At 42.8% G+C, this 16,375-nt stretch overlaps 1 protein-coding gene across 1 annotated transcript in view; it reads right to left on the bottom strand.

Moving 5' to 3' along the window:
* Positions 1 to 16,375, bottom strand: part of CACNA1C (calcium voltage-gated channel subunit alpha1 C) — a 416,271-nt gene that overhangs the window by 42,062 nt on the left and 357,834 nt on the right. The window contains exons 30-31 of the mRNA XM_066550899.1: positions 15,664 to 15,747; positions 14,907 to 14,990 (exon numbers count right to left, since the gene is read on the bottom strand). Coding sequence (XP_066406996.1) covers positions 14,907 to 14,990; positions 15,664 to 15,747 — 168 coding nt within the window. The remainder of the gene's footprint in view (positions 1 to 14,906; positions 14,991 to 15,663; positions 15,748 to 16,375) is intronic.

Below are 16,375 nucleotides of genomic sequence, written 5' to 3' on the forward strand. Positions count from 1 at the left end.
TGAAGATGCCATATCTGTTGGAAACTTGACAGTTGGTCTGTCAGCCTTGTCCCATGAGGAAAGGGGTGACACATATTCTCTTCTTGCTTTTTTCTTCTCACTGCAGGAAGGGTGCCTCTAAGAACCTGCTCTGCAGAGCTTCCTGAGCAGGCTGAAGTGTTGTGTAGTTCCTTGGCATTTGTAGGATATTGGTCCTTTCTAGATCAAGGTCTTTAGATCTCCTCCAAGAGTCCGACTTCAGCCATGCTGCATCTGTGACTTAGGACACAAGATGAAGTATGGCAAGAGACATTCTGGGGAAATGAACTCATCAAAGCTGTAGGCAAGATGTGGAGGGGAATTTAAAGCACACATTTGGCAATGAGAAACCACACTGCTCTTCTGGAGATGTTTCCTTCCCATGTGGTTACACTGAGATGGGATCTGCAAGGTTGTGAGTTTCAAGAAGAACAAGAATTTACCAAAGTATGGGGGAAAAAAAAGAGGTTTAGAAGTTATCTGTGCCATAGAGACATGGTAAAAGAAGACACTAGACATCCTCTTGTATTTGTAGTGTCAAAAATCTGAAGTGACTTCAGGAGGCTGAGTTGCACAAGTCTTTGTGGAGAGCTGGAAAAAGTCAGGGCTTCAAATCAACCTGACTGCTGGCAGGTAATAGTCTGCCATTCCACTGGGGAGTTACCACAGCCCCTTCCAGAGCCATCTGTCTGCCACTGCTGTCTGAGGTTTTAATCACAAGAGCCCTGGAGATAACCCACCAGCCACCAAAAGTCCGTGAGGTTATTATGAGGCCAGGCAGAAATGTATCTGTTATTTCTCTGACAGGGAATACTACTCGATTGCAGATGGCATAATAGTAAATTCCCACAATCTTACAGTGAAATCAAATTATTAGCAGGGAAAAAAAAAAAAAACAACCAAAAAAAAACCCCCAAAAGTACCCCCCCAAAAATACCCCACAAGAACAAATCAGAAAAGCTTCTCAAACTGTGCCATCTTCCTTTAAGTAAGGAGCTCTTTGAAAATTTCTGGGAACATTTTGAATAAAACTAGCCAAAATTCATTTTTTTCCCCCCTGCAAAAATATTTTCTGTTAGAAGAATGCTGATGCTGAAAGTCAAATGTTCTGTAGAAACATGCCAATTCTGAAACAGGCATTTCAGAAATGTGCGGTTGAAATCTCACATTTTGTCCTCACACATTTTAATTTGGTTTACATTTCCATTATAAATCATATATAACTGAGAAAAAAAATCAATGCCAGATTAAACTGCTTTTACTTTACTTAAGCATATGTCTTGAATCTTGATTATTTCAATAAAAATGATCTTTTACTGAAAGTTTTTCAACTTTAAATTTTCCTTCTATTTTAAAACAGAAAAAAATGTTACAAGGGGCTTTTGGAAACAAAAAAAAATCCAGCCTCCCTGTAGCTCTAATCTGGGTGAAGCACTGGAGGCTTTTTTGGATAATTTAATGCCTATTAGAAAAGGGCACCATCTTACAGGAAAACTGGGAATTGAGGGGTGTGATGCTGCCTTTACTGGGGCAAATGGTGAATACCTTGTGGATTTCCCTGGAAAAAGCTCTGAGGGTGTTCCAGTGCAATATAAAATGCTGATACTCAGCTCTGCAGAGGAGACTGAGCTCTCCTGCAGCAGGGAGTTAAAATTTCATTTGTTGCAAGGAGGGGAATTGGGGAAAATGCAACATCTGCAATGAGGTTTGCCATTACATTTCTGCCTGCATTAACTCATGGGGGCCAGGAGACACCAAGTGTCAGCTCATCCAAATGCAATATATATGCATTTATACTTCAGTGATTCCACATGATCTCAGACCTCAGGGGAAACATTACCATATCCCTATGCAACAAAAGCCTGTTTTGAATACAGTTAATAAGGGCAAGGTAACTTCTTAAGCAAATGAGTCCTGCAGCTATCAGTTTTTTTTTTCCCTTCATTTCCTATGGATTCTAAGATTTTGAAATTCTGGAGCTTGCTTTTCTAATTAGCTTCTAATATGCAAATAATACAAATTTGAATAGCTTATAAATTATTTTCATATATATATATATATATCCAAAAATTGTCAGACAGAAGTCTTATGGCTCCAAGTGCTTAAGGTAAATATAAGGAAAGTCAATTGCTTTTATTTGGTTATGCAGATTGCACTAGATTGACAATTAGAGGACAAGTAATGAAAGGGCTGCTTTTCCACACAGCTAAAAGCTCTAATTTTTCCCCATGACTTTCAGAAAAGCAGAACAATTGGTAAAGTATATCTATGCAAATTATTCTTAATTTTCAGGATATTTTAATAATCCCTCTCATTAGCTTTGGGAAATCAAGCCTCATGGTAATCAAGCCTGGGAGGCTCCTGAGAAAGAAGCAGATACTGACCACTATCAGAGATGTAGTGCTCATCTTCAGGTACAGCTACTGGTCTGACTCAGAGAGGCAGGTGCAGCTTGCCTGTGCTTCATCATTTGAGTTCTGTGGGACAGACAGCCAGAAGAAGCCCTAGAACATCTGGATGAGAAGGTGCTAAGGAAATTGAGCCATGAAAATAAATGTTGAAAGGCTACATGTGTGCAGGGCTTTTTGTTTTACAGCTGGAGAGACTTTGAGGATCTTCTGTTCGAGTAAGAGAGGAGAGGTTTTGCTGATTTGAATGCCTCTGCCAGGAGCCATGTGCGATGAACTTTTTTTTCATTAAACTTGGCTTTTCATCTGACCAGTTCTTGATTCACAGGGCAATGGCTCCCCAAGGAGATGATCAGTCTGTCCCAGCCCAGAGCAGCCTGAGGGGGATGACCTTGGGAACAGAACAGGCCACTGAGCAAGAAGGAGAGAGAGCAAGAGGGAGAATTCAGCTTTCCAGCTTTCCTCACTTTTATTACCATCCATGCCAACAGTGTCCTCATTTCTGTTCCTGAGCAGTCCAATGTGCTTCACTGCATTTCCTGAGGCAAAGTTAACATGGCTTTTAAACATCAAACTCAGCAGTGTATTTATCACTGTGCTGGAAAAGGCAGTCTTCTTTTCCTCCACTTCTTTAGAGAGATTTATGTTCTGAATTACATTATTCATTATTCTTTCCTCTTTTTTTCATTTTCTAGGAGGGAAGAGGGAGAGAAACCCGTGGACAGGTTTCCCGAAAGGAGCATGGCCTGTATCTGGTTTTCATTCCAAGTAACAGATATTTTCAAATCCAGGTTGTCCCATCCCAAACACCCAAATAAATCCATCATCTTGACTTACCTGCAGCAGTGTTGTGAAAGCACAGCTGCTCTGGAGGGCTGCAAGCTGGGAGATGTTTTCTGACACACTTGGCCTGCTCAGGTTCTTGTCTACTAAGAGCATGACACTGATTTTGATGTCAAAATAAAACAGAAGAAAAGGACTGTTCAAAACATCCATGCCAGTCCAAATGACTTTGTTGTGCACTGTGTAAGAACTGATTTTTCCATTTCTTGTAGCATCCCACAGCCTGCCTTGGAAATGAGAATGGCAACAGAGCTCTTCCCTGAGATGAACTTCCTGAGCCACTGATAGGAAGGAACTTTGTGTCCAACACTTGGCAATGCTCCATTTGTGCTGAGAGGGTGAGTGGCATCTACAGCCTTCTTCTTCCCTGTAGACTGGTGATTTATGAGGATTTTGGTGATTGATGAGGAATTAAACAAACTCCCAGAGGCATGTCCTTCTGCTGCCATGGCTGTGTTTGTCTTCTCTGCACTGGATGTTTGAGCACTTCTGCAGATCTTTGTTAATTATTTCTGAATTGGCTGATGGGATTTCATGGTGTGGGAAAAGGACAAGGAAGAAGGAAAAATGAAGAACAGAGTGAAACTTGGTGCTGTCTGTGTATTGGGTGTTTCTGGGGTTTCTCTGGTCAGCCTCAGGCTGAAAGGAGGAGGGAGACCTTTGGAATTTGTAGGGTTCCAGAAGCATATGAGTCCAGAAGGAAATTTCAGTAGCTTCTTTGTTGTACTGCACAAGTCCTGATTACACTGGGGGTGTTAAGGTTGGAAGGAGCCCTGTGGTCTGCAGCAAAATCCCCACTCCTCAGTAGAACTCTGGGGAGTGCTGGAGCCAGAGAGACTCTGGACCAGGAGCGGGTTTTCCTGGGAAGGGAGGCAGGTAGGCTACCAGCTGAAAGATTCCACATGCAGTGTTGCCAGGACCCATCCTTTGGAAAGCCCAGAGGCTCTGGGAGAGTGTGGAGATGGATGAGCCATCTTGTGCTTTGATGAAGGTGCTTAAAGGAGCTGCACATGCTGGTGGAAGCAGGAGAAAACCCAATCCACCTTGGTTTCAAAGCACTGGGTCTGTGGATTGCAAGAGGCTCTGGATGACTGTAGGTGAACTATCAGCCCCAGTCAATTTTGTGTAATTAATCTTTGCTCAAGGGAGGATATCCAGAGATACCGGCAGCCCAAACAGAGAGATTGTTATCAACCATTTTCATCTGAGATTTGTAGCAGCTACTTTTAATTCCCAGTCTATGTCTTTTCATTGCCTTTTAAATTAGAAAGTTATTTAATGTTGATACAGAACATTTTCCTAGGAAAAAAGCAGCCTACAGGCTCATTGGATTCCTGTGTGATATTATGGGATACAATAAAGTCTGTACATGTCATTCTGGGATTTGAAATGCCCATCACAGGCATTATCAGAAAACATTAGAAGTGGTCATATGGAGACTGGGAATAGATCTTACAAAGCTACTTAGCAACATTTTCTTGTTCTACACATCTTTCCAAGAATAAATTATTATTAATTTGATGAATTCTTTGGTAAAAAAACCAAACAAGGATAGGGACTGTTTAGATGATATGTAATGCTCACTCTGTGTGATTTACTGTGTTCAAGTATGGTCAAACAGTTGAGTCTCAAATTCCTTGTCTCTAAACATCAATTTGTTTTGATGTTTTCCTATTAACAAGTATTTCTTTACAGCTGAGGCATCTTTGCCTTCATGTCTGTTCATCTTATATAATGATGTCTGGCTTTGGATGAAGGAGATTTTCTCCCAACCCCTCAGACAAGGCTCAGCAGGCAGCACTGCTGGCTGGTGTCTCAGAGCTTCAAAGTGGAGCTGGAGACAACAACTGGGGTGCCACCAGCTGGGATGTCCCATTACCCTGCAACAGCAATTAGAGCCAAGTCACATTTTTTGGCCATCAATCAGCTGATCATGAGCTGATTCCAGTCCCCACAGCTTGGTCATCTGGCTGCAGCAGGGAATGGGTCCTACTTAGCAGATGCCCAGGGAGATAGATGAAGCAGAAGTGGTTTTGTTGGCATCTTGTGCCAGACAGTCTCCTCAAAGAACAGATCAGGGAGTGAAGGTAAGAGCACAGCCATTTACAAACCAGATGTCTATGAAGAAATAATAAAAGAACCACCCCTCCTGTGTTTGCCTGGCTGGTGTATGAGAATGTAGAGGAAGCAAGGCAAGAGATAAATGAGGGTGCTATATTGACTATATTAGAAAGGGTAGAATTAGTTTATATGTGTTTACCTTTGATTACAAATCTGGGTGAGCAGCAAAGCCCCCACAACTGGATGTGTATTTGAAGGGAGGTCTGTACTTTTAGGTTTGCAGACTGGTACCATCCCCATGCTGAAAGGCTGCCCAGTGCCTCACAGAAAAACGCTCACCAAGGGGAGCAGCTCTTCCCTGGACTGATGGGATCTGGCTGAAGACAGAGAGGAAAATCTACTGCTAGATAAGATAGAGGGGAACTTCCTACTGCATTGCTGTAAATGTCTGCTGCCCAAGATTTCAGCAAAATTCTGAGAAAATCACTAGGGAAAAGAAGATGGGGGAGAAGAGCAAGTTAAAGAAGAAAAAAAGTAAAAAATGCTTGTGTGTGTCTTCCCTTCTTCCATCACCTCCGTTGCTTTCATTGCAACTGGCAGTGCAGCCTGGGATGAGTTAGAATTTATCTAAATATGTACAAGATGGTGCACGCAGTGAGGTCTTGTACACCAATACTAAAAGCTCTTGTGATTTGCATGAAGAGCAGGAGCTTGCTGCTTTTTGCAGCAAAACTGAGCGAGTGAAATGCAGGGGTTTGTGCCCTCTCTGTTACTGCAGCTTGTGTATGGAGAACAGCGACACTGGAAAATTCCTTGGGCATTCTCAGCAAGGTAGGTCTGAGAAAAAAGAGAATTAAATGCCAGAAACATCTTTCACTGCTTCAGGGAACTGCCGAAGATGACAGAACCAGCTGGATTTGAACTCACCCAAGCACCTTTTTGACCATGGAATTTAGGGTGCTTAGAGATCATTAATTAACATTAATATATTTAGAGATGATCTAAGAAATACAAGAGTCAAGAAAAAAAATCAAGAGATTTTCCTGTGGATTCATATAAAGATACAATCTCTATTAGAGTTCAGGGAAAGTTAAAAGAAACTTCTGCTAGGCAAAAGGAATGATTTATCCTGGCTAGCAAGCCAATGGAAAAAAATAATCAGCTTGGGGTAGCTCTTTTTAATTTGAGTGTTTTAACTAGCTTTGTGGAAAAACACATTGGAATTAAGAGGAAAATGAAATATAACTGTAATATATCACAGATGTTGAGGCCAGAATATTGTAGTGGGTTTTTTCTTCTAAGTACTGGGATAGAAAAATGACAAGTAAAATTAAATACTGGTCAGAAAACCTGGATATAGGCTTTTAAAAGAGCTCTTTGTACTGAAATGTAGATGTCATGCACTTATTTTTACTACTGAACCAACACAGGACAAGGTCTGTGGTTCTTTGTGTTTCTACTATTAGCTTTTACTATTATTATAGCAATAATTTACAGTCAAATAAGAAAAGAGGACTTCTGCTCTAAAGGCCTTAAAACCCTGCAAGGTTTTGGGTATGTGCAAGCCTGCTCTAATTAAAAGCACAATTCACTCCTCAGGGCAGTCAGTGAGATACTGTGGGCCACCAATTTAAACATTTTCACTCAGAAGGACTCCAGACAGGTTTATGCATCAGGTCTTACAGTCATAGGGCTGTCTAACTTTCTTTTTGCTGCTTTCACATTAAGCTTCTAAAAATTTGTTCTCCTGGATTCTTTATCTTTGGTTTCTCCTATTTTAATTAACGAGAATATGTGTGGTTAAATTTTTCCAGTAAGACAAATTTATTTTTATGCTACTCTTAAGTCTTCCCTGCATTAAAATACATTCTGATTTTTCCATGGGCCTGGAGTAATGTCAGAAGCCAAGTATAACAATTTTGTGGAAATCACAATATTGAGGTACATCCTTAAAATTGGGTGGTATGAAGAGTCTTTCAAAGTGGGAATTACCTGCCTTCTTCTTACAGTGCTAGCACTGCTAGCAACACCTCAAATACTCAGGTAAACTGAGGAAGGAGTCATTTGCATTTACTATCCCTTTCTTTTGCAGAAAATACATACTTTTTTTTCTGATAATCCATATTTTATCTAGATTTCCATACAGAAAAAGTTGTGCAGTTACCAAAATCACCTCTTTTAAAGAACATCTCACATTATGAACTCTGGAAATGCACTCAAAATACCAACATTTTAAAGAAAATAGATTAAAATTAAAAAAACCAAAAAACAAAAAAGAGGCCCCATCATCATGATAAATATATACATAAATATTACCAAAAATAACCCTGTTCAAACATGGTTGTGGTTGGGTAGTCATACCATACTTCTTTCTCACCAATACAGGGTGAAAAACATGCACTAAAATTGTTGATTAAGCATGGGAAGTGATCAAATTCAAATTGACTTAAGCCTAATCTGTGGAAGAGTCCAGGGCAGCTCTCCTGAAGTCCATCAAGGCAAAATAAAGCACTTGCCACTGCTACAGCTCACAACCATGCTTCAACATGGTTTCCTACAGCTGGAGCCACCGTGGTGTGTTACCTGAATTATTCCAGCGATAGAAAACACCACCAGATTAAAAAAAAAAAAAAAAGAAAAAAAAAAAGGCAAACTCAATCCACCCTCCTCCCCCCACCAATTTTAGCAGTAGTTTTTCCAAAAAGAAAACAAGTCATATACACATACATATACACGCACACAGGGAGAGCTCAGGACTACGGACAACTTCTGGGATGGCAGCAGTAAGGGAGTGACAACACAGGATGTCAAAAGAAGCCACTGTGCTTCTCCAGCCCTTTGCTACATAATTTGGAGGCCTCTGCTACCCAGATGGCATTTGAGAGGGGGAGAAAGGAGAGTGGGGGGAGATCTTTTCTGCCTCTTTCAGAAGGTTTGGTTACATGAGCTTGCGAGTTGTGGGAACCGCAAAGATTTGGTGGCGGCAGCCGACGGCCAAAATCTGAGCAGCAAAGGGCGTGGAAGCGGAGAGAACCAGACAGGCATAGAAAGACAGACAGACAGGCACAGCGACAGAGATGAATGGCAGTCCCAAGTGAGGTGCAGGCTGGATGCAAGTCGTCCTTCCCGCGATCCTTGCTCCCTTGGAGGGAGGGGTGTGTGCCCAGGAGGGCGGCAGGGCCGCGCGCTGCAGTCCTGGCGCAGGCGGCGCCGCCTGGACGAGGACTGCAGGGTCTCAGCCCTGGTTCTCTGCCTTCAGACACATTGGTTGGGAGTGAAAATGAACTCAGGGGGTTTAGTGTGGCTGGAGAAGGGGAGAGGAAAGTGAGGGAGAAAAGGAAGAGAGGCAGGGTGTGGGTTAAAAGGGAGAAGTGCAGGAGAGGGTGAAAGGGAGATTTAGGTATAGGCTTTCAGATATTCTAAAGAATGGGAGCAGGAGCTCGTGGCAAATAATATGAAGCCTCTTGACACCAAAAGCAAGATGATTGTAAAAAAAGGCCTCATGCGCCTGGTTTAAACATCAGAAATAAAATAGACTAAATGAGAAATCACTGCACAAGTCTCCAAGTTTTGGGAGCTCAATGCTTTGGTATTTCTCTGGCCTTACTGCACTAGTACTCAGGATTCAATCAAGCTGCAACCCTCTGCTGACTTCTTAAGACAACTTGGAAAACTTTCCAGAAGTGCAAGGTATAAAGTACTCAGCTCTCCTGAACACCTGAAGGACAAACATCAAACCATTACCCATAAGGCTGGGGCAAAACAGACCTCACCAACATTTTTTAGGGAAGTAACACACCAAGGTGGGGTTTGTGTTTCCCTAACTTTCACAGGGGGGCTACTTCCTGAGACACCCAAGTCCTTTGTCTCCCAGATGCCCACACACAACTCTGCACTCCCTTCCTGTCATCTCTCCCATTAATGCCCCACCATTTCCATCTCAAACCACTTGCACTGTTCACTCTTGGAGAAACGTGTGCTGCTACAACAGGAGGGCATTTTATGCACGAAAATATTCCATTTTCACAAAAACCCTCAAGTCACCAGTTCCCTACCCCTGACAGTTCTCATCTTGTAACCATGCTCACCCCCTGGCTCATCACATCTGCTGCATGGCCTTGTGTACCTGTGCTGGGTAACTCCTCCTCCCCTGTGCCTCCTGCAGGGTTCACAGACACACTCAGACACTGTGCAGCTGTGGCACTGAATGAGCAGGCAGGGTGGCCACCAGTCCAGATGGTTTTTCTCAGTCATCCTCATGCACCCCCAAGCACAGCTGACAAACACAGAGGCACCTGCACATGCAGATGTGCTCAGAGGTACCAGCAGAAGACCTCAGAGACAGGCTCACAGATAGGCACAAACTCTCCCTCCCTGACAGCCTTTCCAGACAGACAGATGGAATCAAACACTCAACACCCCCTCTGTCACTGTGCTGCTCTGGAGACACAGGTGTTCCCACCTGGACATGCCCCTGGAGCTCTCACAGGCCATGAGCTGCCCTCTGCAGCTGGATGAGCAACCCCCAGTGGCTCCTCCAGCTCTGTGGGCACGGATGTGAGCCTTGCTTTGGTGGCAAATGAGGACTGAGCCATGCAGTCTCTTTGGTCTGACCCTGCCAGGGGGAAGGATGAAGGAAAAAGGACCCTGTGGACCAAGGCAAAGTCAGTTTTCCTCTCTGACCAAGGGGAAGGAGGTCACATGAAGAGCTTTCCCAGTGACTCAGGGTGTAACTGTGTTTCTTTCATCACTTTGGGCACCGTGGCACTGCACAAATGGAACTTGATTTTCCCATTTGATACAGAGCAACAAACAATAATGAGAAACTTTCTTAGCCTGGAGGAGGGGACAGCAGGCTGTTAGTCACCTTTACAGCACTCAACTCCAGGCTGTGTCTGCTGACGTGGAAAGGAAGGAAGTGCTACTCTGTGCTTGGGGCTACTTCTGGGATGATACAGTCCAAACCTGCTGGGTTTTATTCAACTCCTATCAGATTTATTTCTAATTATAATAGAGAGTAATAATTTTTACCACCTCAACATTTTCTTCTAAAGGGGTTTTGCAAACTCTAATAATACTTTTTTAACATAAGGAATAATAACAGTCTCCACTGTTGGGAAGACTGAGGTACAGGGATCTAATAAAAGTCCAAAGAATATAATCCACAGGCCCTACATCCCAGGCCTCACACATTATACCATTTTTCATCTTACTCCCCAAAACCCATTCTTTGTTTTGAAGACAGCAGTAGAGGTGGTCTCTGCCTTGGAAGTTCTTTTGTTTAACAAAAGATTAAGAAGTCCTTTCCTCCCTCTTTAGTTACTTAAGAAGTGGCACAAGAGTGCCCCAAAACAGAAACACTGAATATTTCAAAAAACTTTTTTAGGGGCAAAACCAAATCTTAATTTTGTGGCTAGAAAGTTAGTTGTACAGCAGTCAGTGAGAGGAAAGCTCTGAAAATGCAGCTTCAGAGTGATACAATTTAAAGGTGAATTTGGCAGAAACTGTACCACCCTGAAGTTTTCAAACCCTCCAGATTTTGACCTTCTCTGTGCCCTTTGCACTTCCTCAGTTGTGTGAACTGCCTCTGTGTGTCTGTGGAGCTCCTTGAGGGGACTTGGGAGATGTTCCCAGGATGCAGGCAGCAAGATGGACTTATTGCTTGACATGGTTGGACTTACTGCTTGACATATTCCCAACCATGGAGGTGTTTTACATGAAGGCTTCCTGAAGGACTCAGAAATGCTGAGGGGGGCCTACCCTGCAGCCCCATGGCTTCCCACTATTTTGGAATGCACAGCCATGCTAATGACGTGCTGAGCTGGGCATGCAGGTGCACACTCACCCACGGGCATGCAGGGGAGCATTCCTGCATTCAGGGAACTCCCAGGCACACTCATCCACACCCAGGTCCAGCTCTCACAGTGAGCCAGTCACACGGGCTCAGTTACACACACAGCAGCCCCTGAATCCATCAACAGCAAATACACATGAAATACTTGTGCTTGCATTCACACTCCTTTCCCTCCACACAGGGATTTATGTCTGGACACTCTCCTGTGGATTTGTGGCCCATACAGGCATCCAAACACATTTAGGGACATGGAGCACCAGTAATGGAGTGCGCACACAAACACCCATCCATGCACACTCACATATATCTTAACGAAGGTTTTGATCTGGGAAATCCCTTTTCAAGAAACAAAAATAAATGTCAAAAGAAAAAATGAAAGACATACCAGAACATGGGGAACTGCACAAATAGCAAGCACATATCTACACACACACACTGTGAAGGCTGTCGGTCAGTCAGGGCTCTCCTCACAACTACAGCTCTGTGCCTGCTGGGTTTGCTTCCCCTGAGTGCAAACGTGGGGTGAAGCTCACAGATTTCAGGCTTATGTCAAAGGCTGCAGGTCAAATTGACCTGTGCCAGGAGTGTCCATCTTCCCTTCTAAGTGACCACAATGAGAACTGACCCTTCACTCCAAGAGCAGCACCTTCCAAGATCCTACCACAAGCACTCTTCAGCTTCTAAGGAGTTCAGCAGAAATATTTTACCTACACCTGACCAGTCTAAACATCTCCTATTAGTAGAGCTGGTTGGCATTTTAGGGTTTACTGTTTCTGGCCTTTTCAGACCCCAGGTCTCTTGGAACAAGACAAGACAGAGTACAGAAACACAGGGCAGGGCTTGCTCAAGCCCACAGACAGCAAGGAAGCAACGAGCCCCCGAGGAGAGGGGAGAAGTGTGTCTGATAAACTGCCTCACACTGCTTGGCCGTCCAAGATGGGCTGCTACTTCCAAAGCCCATTTTCTACAGCTGTAACATATCAAGTGCTGCTAGCAGGGAGGGAATCTGACAGGACAAACCAACATACAAAACATTCTCTTATTCAATAAGGGTTATAAGTGCAAAGGGATTTCAGAACATTTCAGAACAAACTCAATCCACAGCTGCCGCTTATTTATCAGTGCATCAAAAGGTTGTGCAAGTTTTTAGTAACAAACATTAGAAACTAGTAGCAAAGGACTTGCCTAGATAAAAAAGAGAAGATTTAAACATGCCAGGTAACAAAAAGATGTGTGCAGAGATCTGTAAAACTGTATAGAAGGAAAGGATTCTTTAGAGGAAACAGAGGGACCATCACACAATGCTCTTCACAGCCCTTACTAAAAGAGTCAGGGCCAACCCTGCTGCCTCCTCACCTGAGACAGCTGCTGGTTGTTTGGACAGAGGCACGCCCTCATTTTTTGTAGGCTTCTGTAACTGAAAACTGGATTCTGGGCCTTGCCTGACATGAACTTGAATTGAGACAGAGCCTTGTGGCTGGCAATTAAGCACAGCAGCACGGACAGCCCTGGAGACTGAAGATCACAACAACCATCAGCAGCATGTCTGTCTCAGCAAGATGCTGAGGATGAATGTGATTTATACTGCTTAAATTTGATGTCTGGGAGCCGGGTGTCTAGACAAACCTAACAAAGCTAGACACTCACCAGTCACCAGTGGGCACCTCCAAATAGAAATTTATTTCCTTGTCACAGATGTGTCCTGGGAGGGGAGCATCCCTCACCACTAACAGCAAGAGGTCACCTGGCTGTGACTCTCTTCCTCTCAGACAATGGGAGCTAATGAGGAGATGAATCTGAATTTCTTCAAAAGGACCCATTGGATTTTCCTGCAGTCTAGGATTTCTGACTATTTATGTACCAAAACAAAAGGATTTCCTTCCTTTCTGCTTAGAAGATTTTTGTATGGATTCAAATACATCAGTCAGGGAAGTCTTATTGATGTTTAACATGATTCATTTCCAGTTAACTGTGCTTACTCCCTCCAGTGCCATATACAGTTCTCCCTCCATGGATGAGAATTGAACTTTTCCACAATCTGAAGGCTATTGCCAGGTTCCCTACTTAGTTTGCTTGCGACAAGTGTGGCAGAGAAAAGGTTTTAATTTCACTCTTAAAAATTAACAACTTCAGCCTCATTGTAACATCCCTCTACAAAGTCAGACTAATACTGATATCTACCTGGTAAAAGGGTAACCAAGATTGTTTACAACATTCTGTGGGAAATGTTGAAAGCAACTTTTTGTGTCCAGAAAGCAGGACATTTAAGAGATGCAAAAGAAAAGTTCCTTTCTAGTTAAAAACTATTTTCCATTCTTTTAAAAGACAAGGAAAATAAACTAGTTAAAAAAAATCATTTATTCAAAATCAAAATGTTACAGCTTGAATATATATTCCTGTTTTGGAATTATAGAATAAAAAGGAAAAAAAAAGAAAAAAAAGAAAAAAGTTGAACAGAAATTAAACTAGAACCAAGATATGAAAATATTTTGGTTGGAAAGTTTAAAGTGTGGCAGTTTTATTTTTCAAAATGGTGCCTAATTATTTTTCTCTAAACACAGCAATGAGTGAAAACTGTGCTGTCACTTCTCTGCTTGCAATGGGTTGCCATTGCAGCACACAATTCCAAGATGGAATGTTTATTCAAGAGCCACACAATTTTGAAAATTCATGAGTGATTTTCTGTTCTTTAAGATATTTCTGGCAATTTTCTTTCAATTTTTCTATTTTCCTGGCCTTTATAAGCTGCATTTTTCAGTGTAATTTTTGTCCATGCTCATAAACCCATCACAGTCTTTCTTTTGGAAATCTGTGTGTTTCCTGCCTGTCCTTTGTCTATTTATCCTATAATTCTATATCCATCTACCTCCAAAAAAAGAGATATAGGAAAAGAATTGCCTGGTGTGATTTATTTCCTGCACACCAGATGCTCATTTCAGTCTCTGTGGCTCACTCACCTGTCTGCTGAGATGGGCGCGAGTGGGGCCAATCAGTGCCAATTGGGCTGGTGCAATTTGAGAGATGGAGCAAATCAGGTTGAAAACAAACAAAAAAAAAAGGGTCGGAACTCTGGTGCTTTGTTTTCCTTTGGGATTTCTGCTTTATTTTTATTTTATCTACCTTTGTTTATTATAGTCACATTTGAAACAGAACATTAGGAGCAGATTCCTCTAAACAGAGACAATTTGGTATTTATTTCTTTTGGAGGAAGCCTGAGTGAGGAGGCACAGGGAGGATTCCTGTTTTGGTTCCCTCAGTTCCACCTCGAAAGAACTGACCTTTATCTCTCTGTGGGGTGGAGAGTATTGAGCTGCCATGGGAAGCACAGCATAACACTGGGCACACCAAAGTCCTGTTCGGGCAGCTTCCCATGGCACAAAGAGCTTTTCCACTTACACTCCACGTTTCCCATCACTTTTCCTGCTATACAGTTTAATTCATGCCAGGCGGATTATGGAGGGAAGAAAATGATGCAACAGTCAAAAAGTCCTTTAAGTCGTTCCAAAAAAAAAGAAAAAATTAAAACAGAAGAAAACCAAACCAAAGAAAATGCAAAAAAGAAAAAAAAAGAAAAAAAAAAAAGAATAAAGAGCTTTGAAATTAAACAAAAAAAATCTGAAAATAAAAGAAAGGAGGAAGGGAGAGGGGGAAAAAAAATAAAAGAACCCGGGAAAGACGAATGTTAGAGCAGGCACGATCATGGACAGACGCCAGCTACTTACGTTCACCTCGGTGATTGCTATATCAACAATGCTACCCACAACAATCAAGGCGTCAAATGTATTCCATGCATCACAGAAATAGTGCTGCATGTGGCAGAGAAGCCAAGGAGAGAGAGAGAAAGAGGAAAGAAGGAAGAGGAAGAAAGAATGAGAGAGAAAGAGAGAGAGAGAGAGAGGAAAGAAGGGAGAGGAAGAAAGAATGAGAGAGAGAGAGGAGGGAGAGAAAGAGGGAAAGGGAGAAAAGAGGGGAAAAAAAGTAAAAAGTAAAATAAAATAAAATGAAAATAAAAACGAAACAAAAGCATGAAAGAGGGAGAGAAGAGGAAAAAAATAAGAAAAGAAAGAGGTTATGTGGGCATATTAAATAGTCTCTTACCACTCTACAGTATTGGTTGCTCAAACCTCTGTAACGTTTCACATGATGGAGGGTATCAACAAAAGCCTGGTTAGTCAGAAAGTTACACTCAAGCATGTCTACCTTTTGGAGGGAAAAAAAGCACACACACCCCAAACTCTGTGCGCTTTCACCAGTCACAGCCTTGGGGCCAGCTATGACAAGTGAAAAAGAAGGAGGCATTTCCCCCCCTCCTTTTTTTTTCCCTGGGAGAAGGAGAAGGACGACGGCAAGTTCAATAAAAGCATGACTAGAGGGAAAAAAACCAGAAAACAAAAAGAGAGAAAAAAAGAGAGAAAGAGAGAAGGAACAGCAGAGGAGGAGGAGGTGGTGGTATCCTGGGGAGGGTAGAGTAATACTCACATTAGTTTCACTGAGAATGACGTCTATAATGCTGCCAATTACGATGAGGAAGTCAAAAACATTCCAAGGATCACTAAAGTAACCCTACATAAGGAAGGGGCAGGCAGGATGGGGATTAAAAAGGAATGTTAGACAGACAAAAACAGTTCAAAATTACCATTAGAATTTCTGCCCTGACACCTCAAGGGGTTTTCCTCTTAAGTCTACTTGTTGTGTCTCAAGCTGTAGCCTAGGCCTGGGTTCCCTGACTCGTGTGAGCAGCCCCTCTCCAGTTCATGGGATTCCAGAGAAGCCACCCTCCCCTCCAGCTCTGAGACAGGGGATGAAGGGAAGTCACACAGATCATTTTGAGCGTGGCTGCTGGCAGGAATGGGGCTTGCAGGACCAGCTCCTCCAGACATCTCCATTCCTGGCAATGCAGCACCCTTCCCATTTGACTTAGTGGGGAGAGTACAGGAATAGGGTAATGTGGTTTCTTCAAAAAATGGCTCCCCAGTGTCAATATCAATCCTCCAGTCCATGTTCCAGCTGTAGAGCTCTGTGCTGGCACAGGGAATAGCTGGCTGCTGTGCCATGGAGGAGAGGGCACAGTCAAGCTGGGGATGTGCTATCTAAATCTCACCTCTCTCTATACCCAGCCACAGTCAGTATCATTTCAGTCATTACAGTTTCTTTCAGTAATGCTTTAGGTCCCGTCTCAATAATACAGAGC

Source organism: Molothrus aeneus, chromosome 5 (assembly GCF_037042795.1).
Source record: "Molothrus aeneus isolate 106 chromosome 5, BPBGC_Maene_1.0, whole genome shotgun sequence".
NCBI lineage: Eukaryota > Metazoa > Chordata > Aves > Passeriformes > Icteridae > Molothrus > Molothrus aeneus.